At 41.8% G+C, this 10589-nt stretch overlaps 1 protein-coding gene across 1 annotated transcript in view; it reads left to right on the forward strand.

Moving 5' to 3' along the window:
* The first annotated feature begins 244 nt into the window (after window positions 1-244).
* DHFR (dihydrofolate reductase) overlaps window positions 245-10589 on the forward strand; it is an 18049-nt gene continuing 7704 nt past the window's right edge. The window contains exons 1-3 of the mRNA XM_010023113.1: window positions 245-290; window positions 3072-3177; window positions 4011-4137. Of these exons, the coding sequence (XP_010021415.1) occupies window positions 266-290; window positions 3072-3177; window positions 4011-4137 (258 nt within the window). The 5' untranslated portion in view covers window positions 245-265. The remainder of the gene's footprint in view (window positions 291-3071; window positions 3178-4010; window positions 4138-10589) is intronic.

The following is a 10589-nucleotide window of genomic DNA, read 5'->3' on the forward strand; positions in this document are numbered from 1 at the left end:
TTGGACTTGATTTTAAAGGTCTTTTCCAACTTAGTTGGATTCTATGCAATCGGAGCTGGGGCCAAAGGTCTTGCTTCAAGCATGGCATGGGGCCAGTCCTGTCCAGCCTTTCCTCCCCAGGCACCAGCAGCATTTGTGTTATATTTTTGTTGTTTCACTTGGTTTGTGGTTTTTTCCAATTTGGAGAAATTCATCTTATTCCTAAGCCATGTTGTAATGCTCTTTTTGTTTTCTTGGTAGGAATGAGTACAAGTACTTCCAGAGAATGACTAGCACATCCCAAGTGGAAGGTAATGCTTTTCTTGTTGCTGAGTTTTGCCTCTACGTATTAGAATGCTTTTGTGTGGTATCAGTCACAGAAAAGACTAGTAATTTTACTTTTCCGTGACTTAAAAAGTCCTGCTTCTGCAAACAACCTGCCTTCTCAAGCCTCACAAGTATTTTACCCTTTGTAAATGTGTCATCTACAGATAGTTTGGGTTAGGTGAAGAAACTGGAGATGAACCTGATGTTTCAGTGCTGCAGGTGATATGTAAATAAAGAGAACTTCAAAGTTGTGTTTCTCCAACAGAGTGGAAAATTTCAGCTACCTGTCTTTACCCACAACTCCAACATGTTAAAAAATGAAAGGTTTTTATTTGCTGATTAATCAGCAGAGGGTTTGGTTTTTTTCAGGCTGTATTAGCTAATCTAACTTGTTTGCTGTGGCTCAGCCTTGGCCATTTGTTCCACCCCTCTAACCCTTTGACAGTAATTTAGTCTGATTTTCTGAGTGCTGAGGCATCCAGTAGGCCAGAAAACCCTAACTGTACTGATACATACAGCAACAACACTGCAGACCTATGCAGTCATCTGCACACAGTAATACACAACTGTACAAGTAATACGCAGCAATAATGTTCAGGCCCAGCGAGACCTTTACATTGTAGTAATGTTCTAGAGTATTAATTTGGAGAGATAAAACCAGTTATTGGGAAAAAAAAGTGAAAGTCAGCACAAATGGGGATAATAATGCAAGAGATTAAACAACTGATTTGTTCTGACTGCGTACTAACTGCTGCCAGAAGAAACAAGTCTTGCAGCATTGCCACCACTGCTCTTTCACACTGTCTTTGGTGCTAGTTTGGCTTTTTCTTAAGCTGTTTTAATTCTCTTAACGCAGTAGACTAGGCTGCTGTGTGTCAGTGGGGACCGCCAGTACAAGGTATGTGGCAGGAGAAGGAAAGAGGCATAGGGAGAGGAGGAATAGGACCTCCCTGAGCCATGCAGCACATTCACTGCAGCTGGTGGAATCAGAGCCATGAGAGACACCAAGCTTATCCTCACATTTCTGCTGTGGCTTTATTTGCCAGCGTGGTCACTCTCTTTCTTGTGGTGCTTTTTTTCATGTTCCTGTTAAAACCGCTGTCTAGCAAAACTCACTTGTTTGCTAAAAATTCTGGGCAGCGTAACGTGTGCTCTTGTTTTGATAAGTGACCTATTCCATATTCTGATTTGAAGGTCTGTTCCATATTCCACAAGGAATATTAATTTCATTTTGCAGCAGCCTTAAATGAAGGATTTTACTTACGGTTTGGAGACTGGATTAAGCCCATTTTAACCTTACATACAAAAAAGAACACAATTGTAAGTCTTATTATATGTCTGCACTGGTACAAATAACCCATAGTTAAAAAAAAATGTTTACATATAATTAAAAAGAAAACTTTTATTCCATCCTGCCTGCACATCTTTTAATAAGCTATGACCTAAGATCTAGACAGTCAAGTTGGTTCATAACCTCTTAATTGATTATGCTGTCGTAAATCTTCACAGCAGGGATATTACTATTCACTCAAGAAAGAGAGTTTTTTCAAAGTGGGAAGGACACAGTGCAGAAGCATCACCTGATCTTGCTTTTAGTCTGTGTGCATGCATGGGCTGGCCACTGCTGTAAATTAGCTGTTGGTCTAGACAGGTCTTTGTTCTGACCCCTTAGGCATCCTAGTGAATCTTTAGTAGGGAAATACATACATTTTTCAGAACTTGTGCATTTCTTTCAGCAGTAGTGCCAGTGGTCTGTGCTAACATATCTAAACTGACACCACAGTATAGCTCTTGGAAACTTGCTCATGAAGCTTATCTGCAGAAGGAAGGTCTTCAGACACAGCTCAAGAACAACTGGAGGGTTGGTTCTGTGGTGTGATCTGGAAGATCCAGCCTCTCTCTCATCAAGAAGCAGGGAGGATAACGGTGAACAAGCACTATTGTCTTTTCTCTAAAATCTCTCCTGCTGTGTAGCACTGTAAAAAATTTCCTGTTACCTTTTGTGTGTTTATTTCTCTGACAATACCATTTGATTATGAAGAGAAACCCTCTTTTTAGCAGGGTATATGTAAGAGAGAATCAAGTAATGAATGTTTGTATTTGATCAGAAATGGTGCTTACAGGTGAATACTAGAATATGATAGAACACCTATTGCAGTTTTGCTTTGCATTTAATTTAACTGGTTCTTCTCCTAAAAGTTACCCTTTAACTTGGCTTTCTTTTTTTTTTTTTCTCCCTTTCTTAAATGATACCCAGAGCTGGCAGTTATTCCTTATTGTTTAACTGGAATGACGGAACATGCAAACACAAAGTTGATTATTGTGCACTGCTTGGGTTTATAAATGGAACAATGATGTTTTTTCACACCAAGAGAATTCCTTTGAGGGTATGATTTCATCTTGCACACGGAGATTAGTTTATCCCCATACCTATAGTAGAGGCAATGTCCGTGTAATGCATGTGATGGGCAGTGACATACCTTTTTTTAATTTTCTTTTAATTACAGGTTTATAGGTGTGCAAAACTGCTTTGGTGTGCATAAACTGCTTTGGTGTCAACTGCCTGACAAGGCTTCGAGGCCACAAACATGTCTTTCTATGCATGTGGCTAATTTGAGAATCGGAGTCTAAGCCTGTACTTTTGTTAACTGCTGAAATGGAGTTTTGAAGGGGGAGAGAAGGTCCAGCTGTGTCACTGAATAACCAAATCAAATTTGGGACAGAGCAAAAATGCCCATTAAATAAGTTTTTTCTCTCTTATTCAGGTAAACAGAATGCATTGATAATGGGTAAAAAAACGTGGTTCTCCATTCCTGAGAAGAATCGTCCTCTAAAAGACAGAATTAATATAGTGCTCAGCAGGGAGCTCAAGTGCGTATGGTGAATGACAGGACTGTAAAACAAGAAGTCTGCACTTACAAATATGTGTAGCCATGCATTATAATACAATTCTAAGTATAACATTTTTGATACTTGCTTAGGAAGCATCTCTGTTATTGGTTCTGAGTGATATCACTACTTTTTTTTTTTAATTATTTCACAAGATAACTGTCATTGCTTTTAATAAATATGAGTCCTAGCTCTACAAACCAACCATCTGACTATGTCAGTAATCCTTCTGACCCATGTATTTAACTATTTCTGTAGAGCCTGGTTAAATTAGTGGCTCTTAATCCCTTTTTCAAAGTTTATTTGTGTTTGCGTTCAAGGAAAAAGAATTGTCCTTTTTCAGAGCTCTCTCCGTGAATGCATCACCTACATTCATCCAAATATTCTTAAACATCAATCAGTGTTCACTTACAATGGTTTATGCTTTGGAGGATATTGGTGGATTTTGGGGTGAATAGGGGAGGGGATAGAGGCTTTTTGACTAATTTTTTTGAATGAAGTATTAGTATTCTAGAAGTCAAGTAAAAACCTAATTTTACAGGTATCTAAATGTCGCCATTGCACTTTTTTTAAAACATGATACAAAATTTCAGATCTGAAATTTATAATGCCTTTTAAGTCACAGTTATTATGAGATTGTGATTTATTAAGCAATTCTGCAGTCAGATGAGAATTCTAACATAGGTTAGCAATATTAGGCATTTCAAAACAATTACCTGGAGTGAAACATTTAATTATTTGTGAATTGATCAAAACACATTGTACGTGTAGAGTTATCACATTGGATGGTCCTTCAATTATTTTGCTTTTTCTAGGGAAACCCCAAAAGGAGCGCATTATCTTTCCAGAAGTCTGGATGATGCTTTAGCTCTTTTGGATTCACCAGAGTTAAAAAGTAAAGTAGACATGGTCTGGATCGTTGGAGGCACTTCAGTTTACAAGGTACATTTAGAGTACTCCTAATAACTCATTTTCTATGATGGGATATAGGTGGCTCAAGCTCTATTACTTCTGCTTTAGGAAGTTCTTTTCCTTCACTCAACTCAGCAAACTCCAGTGATTCCAACAGAACAAATCTTGGAGAGTAAGATTTCAACTCACAAGTTTAAAATACCTGTCCAAGTAACCATTAGCTCTTGCTAATGGTCCAGGGTCACACAGTCATTGTGCTTTTCAGAGCTTTTCTTAAATATCTAAATTGCTAGTTTTTTCAACCAAAACCTGTATTGTTACATTTATTTTACTGAGTTAGGAGACTGGCGCTGCAGACAATGTGGAAGAGAAAGGGAAAATGAGCCAGCATTTTTAGGCACAGTATGACACTTTGTACAGACCCTTGCCCCAAACCCTTCCTCTCATTTTCCACTTTAACATATGTAAATTTTAGTCAAGTCTTCATGCCTCCAACCACAGCCTTGGAGCCATCCTTTCAGTCCCAATACAGTGAGGGTTCTGCCCTTTAAATCCCAATTGTTGTTGTCCTTTTGTTAAGCTCTCACATAATTTGCATTTATTGTCAGAGAGGACCACGCAAAAGATGGTGGCCATCAACCCTAGTTCCTTTCATACGGAGAATATGGAATAAGGACAGCAATAAGTATTCTTTCTTATGATGAATAAAACCTTAGTTAAGAGGAGGAAACAGTTCTGCTGTCCTTTAGTCATTACAAATATGGTGGGAAATACATTCCACTTCTTGTTTGGCACTTGGACCTTAGGTGTGTGATAAGAATGCCATCATGCTCCTGGTAGCATATTAAGGTTGATAATATGCTTTGAATACGCTGTACGAGAAACATTTTCTGATCTTGCCTTTGTGGCTTGTGCCTTTCATGAACTTCTCTGTGTCTTAGGGAATGCATACTTTACAGTAAGAAAAAGCAAAGTAGTTACATATAGCTAAAGTTGTAAGGAAAAAAAGATGCATATGCAAATTGCCTGCAGAATACTGTTGTTCCTTTATCTTTTTTTATTTATGTTTTATAATTGCTTTTGCATGTGGTGAAGTCCACCTCGTTATTTCATGTCCACATGCATTCAGTCCATAATTGAGTATTACCAAACAGAAGTAACTTGCCCTTCATATGTTGTTAAAATGCCTACTTCCAGGCAATAAATAGCAAGTTTATTTCTGGAGACAGATTCTCTTCAGATTGGACAGAACTGTCCCACATGAGCAGGAGACTGAATTTGGCTTCTGCCTGTAATTCGGCGGTGTACAATGTGTGAGCAGAAGCATTTACCCCTTCCATGCAATGGCCAGATACTCATCTAGTCTGCAAAGAGTGATTATTTCTTCCAGAAGCATCTGTGTTGTAAACTTTTCCTTTAACTAGTTTTCCAGTGTCTACTGATATTTGGTAGGACAAAATGCCATTTTTTATATTATTACTCACCAATACTTACATTATAAATAGGTAGTTTTGATCAACAGTACTTTTGCAACACATTTCTTGTGCTGATCCCCAGGGATATGACTTAAAATTTCAACTGTTTTCCCCCTGTTGAGCACCTGCTTGGGATGTTTCAAAGGAATTTTTAATTCATTAGTTAAAAGGGTTTGGTGGAAACCATACACCTCTGTCAAAACTTCAGGTAATATTTTTAGTGCCTGTACTGAATATGCACGAAGGATTACAGGAGTATTTCCATTATACCATGTAGAAATGTGTGGGAAGTAAAATGGCAATTAGCAATTGAAATGAAAAAATCTATTTAGTAGTTGTAGTTACTTGCTTTTAAGGCATTAGTTTGATCTTGCTACTTTGTATGGCTCAAAGGTTTAGAACTGGTTGTGTCTGTTAGTACAAACCTGTAATGGAGAAAGTGCCTAGCTCCTCCAGCAAGTAAGTGCAACAGGAGTAGTTTGAAACAGGTAGTGCTGAGGACATGACATTTCCACTTCTAGCACTTCAGGGAGTTTAACCTGAAGTTCAGATGTTTCAAGTGAGGTAGAGCTTTCTGAGGACAGACCTTGATGAGGAGAGTAGGCTAGACTGGAAAGCGCCATGCTTGTCATCTGCCTCCTGCAGATGATGGTACCCACCACCATCAACCCTTTTTTATTCCTGACCTTGTACCTGGCTCTTCCTACTCATTTACAAGTAACAGTACTGTGCCTGCTTAGTAAATTCTTCTGCATCTGAGCATAGCCACACAACAGAGCAGTAGAGAGCTGTTTGCACTAGGAGGAGCTACTCCATTTAGATGCCAGAAAGAAGAGCACTTGGGCTGTAAAAAGTGTCATTTAAAATGCTATGTACTAGAGCTAATGCTTTAAAGGACAGAATAGTGTAAGTAGTTTTACTTTACTGTGTATGTAGGTGTGTGGTTTAAGCCCAGCCGGCAACCTGGAACCGCGCAGCCGCTCGCTCACTCCCCTCCTTCTTCCTCCCCCCACTCCTGGAGGGATGGGGAGGAGAATCGGAGGAATGTAACTCCCACGGGTTGAGATAACAGCAGTCCAGTAACTAAGGTATAATACAAACCACTACTGCTACCACCAATAATAATGATAAGAGGAATAACAAGGGAAAAGGACACAACCGCTCACCACCCGCCGACCGATACCCAGCCCGACCTGAGCAGCGATCTGGGCCTTCCCGGTAACTCTCCCCAGTTTATATACTGGGCATGACGAGCTGTGGTATGGAATACCCCTTTGGCCAGTTTGGGTCAGGTGTCCTGTCTGTGCTTTCTCCTGGCTTCCCCATCTTCCTGGCAGAGCATGAGACTGAGAAAGTCCTTGGTAAGAGTAAACATTACTGAGCAACAACTAACAAAATCGGTGTTATCAGCATTGTTCCCAGGCTGAAAGTCAAAACCACAGCACTGCACCAGCTACTAAGAAGGAGAAAAAATGACTGCTGTAGCTGAACCCAGGACAGTATGGAACTCCAAGCTGTGTGGCATTGAACAAGCCTCCAAGCCATGGGCAGCATGCTGCACAGGTCCTGTCTATAGAAAGGGATACCCCACTTCAGTCATTCAAGCTATTACTGGACTTTCTTACAAGAAAACAAGTCTGTCTGAGACAGAAAGGATGTTCACATGAGATCTTGCTGCTCTTTTAGATAAAGGCAAGGACACGCAGGTGGTATAGTTGCTGGCATCAAGTGGGAGCTGCCTGCTTATAATCTCTTCTTTGTAGGACTGCAGAAGAGAGGGGAACAACCCTTGATGGACTGTCAACATTTACAAGGACACACTGCAGCTGTTCATTGCTTACGGCGATCTTTGCGCACTGCCCCTAGGTTGTCAAGGGCACAGTGCTGTCCAGGGTGGTGGGAGTACTGACATAAGCTGTCTGAAGTGCTGTGAAGAACAGAGAAAGGTGAACTCTGAACAGGGTGGCCGTGCAAGTCCTTATGTCCATCACGTTCATCCTATATTCAGCAGTATACTCTGGGAAACTGTCTCTTCTGGGCCTTGACCTATGCAACAGGAAAAAGCAGAGCAGGTGGACATAGCAGGCATTTTGGTGGGGACAGGGAGGGGTGAGTAGAGTACCAGTATTAGGAAGCGAGAGCTGAAAAGATTGAAAACAGCTCCCACAGTCCCTTGGCTGTTCAAAAGCCTCATCTTCTATGATTCTATGATCTTCTTAAATTTGACTTGACACTGATGACCTGATCAGGTTCCTGACATACCCACAAGGTTGCACTGTTGCCTCCAGGGAAACTTTTGGACTTCTCACAGCACGGGTTTGCAGGTTTCATTTCCTTGGATCTCAGCGTGACACTAGTACTGGATTTTCTGCACTATTCTGGATCTCCTGAGTTGCTATTGATTGTGTGGAGGAGGAAGGAGGAGTGAAGCAACCCAGCAATGGCCTCTAGGTCACAGCAATAATGAACCTGTTATACACCATGAGAGCACTTCATGATTTTGCGTGAGCACTTGACACTTTGAGAGTCATCTGCTGGCTCATGAGTGCTCACTGTGTGGTGGAAAACTTGTGGTGGTGACTCACTCATTGGTTCTGGCCTTTGAGTCCCCATTAGGTGTTCGAGCTTATCAGACATGTTCCTAGAGCAGATTTTCTGGTTTGGCTTCATCTCCAGGCAATGTAGCTCATGCACACTGAGATTTCTCCTCAGAACAACAAAAGCATGGTGAGTGGGGACAACTGGAAGGTTGATTTCAAAACCACGTTTCTATTTCAAGTTAAGACACTCATGTGGATGCACTCTGTGTGGAGGTATTTTTCTCTTAATTGAGAGGTTCAGGACTTGGCTGTGACTCTGAAAAATAGTGCTAGCTGGAGATCCTGAGGGAGTCTGCTCCATGTAAATTATCAGTTTATTTTAACTGGATTTAAACTGTGTTTTAAACTGATTAAAAACAACATTCAGATTTTACTAGGAATAGGAACTGTCTAGCACATCCTCAAATATTAAACAGAGACTTGGGGGAAAAAAAAAAAACCAAACCAAAAAATCCAGAAACAAGTGTAGATTTACTTATGTGGAAGGTGTGGACTTATGTTGTTTGTAGAATGTTTAATATAAATCTTGCTTTATAAAAATAAGCAAGCACAAATCCCTAACAGTAAACCTACCAGTGAGTAAGAAAAAAAAAAAAACAACAAACATGACTCAGGTCCTCATAACCAAGGCCTCCTCAGTAGCACAAAAACAGGCTATATGTCAAACAGGTATTCACCTTGATAAACCAGGTTTTCCCACAGCATCTCAAACATTTTAAGATTGTCTTGTCTAATTTATACATTCCTACTCAGCTTGTTGCTTTCTCAATGCCACAGAAGCAAACAGTGACACTTAAGGTCATGTTGCTGAAGTACAGAATTGTATTTGCTCACAGGCTGTTGTCCTCATGGGGGATTTCAACCGCCCTGATATCTGTTGGAGGGACAGTACCCCCCAGCATAAGCAATCCAGGAGGTTCCTTGATTGTGTGGAAGGCAACTTGCTCTTGGAAGTAATAGAGGAGCCGAACAGGAGACGTGCCGTGTTTGACCTCGTGCTCACCAACAGGGAGGGGCTGGCTGGGAATGTGGCGCTCCAGGGCACCCTTTTCTGCAGCGATTATGAGATGGTCGAGTTAGAGATCCTCAGGGCAGTGAGAAGAGCACGCAGCAAGCTCACTGTCCTGGACTGCAAGAGAGCAGACTTTGGCCTCTTCAGGAACCTGCTTAGTAAGGTTCCATGGGATAAAGCCCTAGAGGGCAGGGGGACCCAAGACTGCAGGTTGATATTCAAGGATCATGTGTTCCAAGCTCAGGAGCATTGCGTTCTGACAAGAAGGGAATGGGGCAGAAAGGCTAAGAGACCTCCATGGATGGATAACTAGCTGCTGAGAAAGCTCATAAGCAAAAAAGCAGCTTATGGAAGGTAGAAGCAAGGACAGGTAGCGTGGGATTAATACAGGGACATTGTCCAGGAAGCTAGGGATGAGGTCAGGAAAGCTAAGGCCCAGGTAGAATTGAATCTGGCCAGGGATGTCAAGGATAACAGGAAGGGCTTCTATAGGTATGTTGTCACCAAAGAAAGTCTAGGGATTATGTGAGTCCTCTCCAGAAGGAAATAGAAGAACTGGTGACCCTGGATTTGGAGAAGGCTGAGGTTCTTAATGACTTTGCCTCAGTCTTCACTGGCAAATGCTCTGACCATGCTGCTCAAGTCTTGGAAGGCAGATGCAGGTACTGTGAGAATGAAGACCTTAGGCCCACTGTAGGAGAGGATCAGGTTCAAAATCATTTTAGGAACCTGAATGCGCAAAAGTCCTTAGGACCTGATGAAATCCATCCACAGGTCCTGAAGGAGGTGGTTGTGACAGTCAGCATGGCTTCGCTAGGGACAAATCATGGCTGACCAATTTGGTGGACTTCTATGATAGGGCTACAGAACTAACGAACAGGGGCAAAGGAGTTGGCATCACCTACCTGGACTTGTGCAACACGTCTGATACTGTCCTGCACGACATCCTTCTCTCTAAACTGGAGAGACATCAATTTGATAGATGGACCACTCGGTGGATAAAGAATTGGCTGGATGGCTGCACACAGAGAGTTGCGGTCAAGGGCTCAACGTCCAACTGGAGACAGATAACAAGTGGTGTCCCTCAGGGATCGGTGTTGGGACTGATCCTGTTCAGCATCTTTCTTGGTGACATGGACAGTGGGATTGATGCACCCTCAGCAAGTTTGCCAGTGACACCAAGATGTGTGGTTTGGTTGATAGACTGGAGGGAAGGGATGCCATCCAGAGGTTGGTTAAGGTTGACACGCTTGAGAGGTGGGCCAGTGCCAACCTCATGAAGTTCAACCAAGCCAAGTGCAAGGTCCTACACCTGGGTTGGGGCAATCCCAGGCACAGCTACAGGCTGGGCAGAGAAGAGATTCAGAGCAGCCCTGCGGAGAAGGACTTGGAGGT

Source organism: Nestor notabilis, unplaced genomic scaffold, assembly GCF_000696875.1.
Source record: "Nestor notabilis isolate BGI_N333 unplaced genomic scaffold, ASM69687v1 scaffold4391, whole genome shotgun sequence".
NCBI lineage: Eukaryota > Metazoa > Chordata > Aves > Psittaciformes > Psittacidae > Nestor > Nestor notabilis.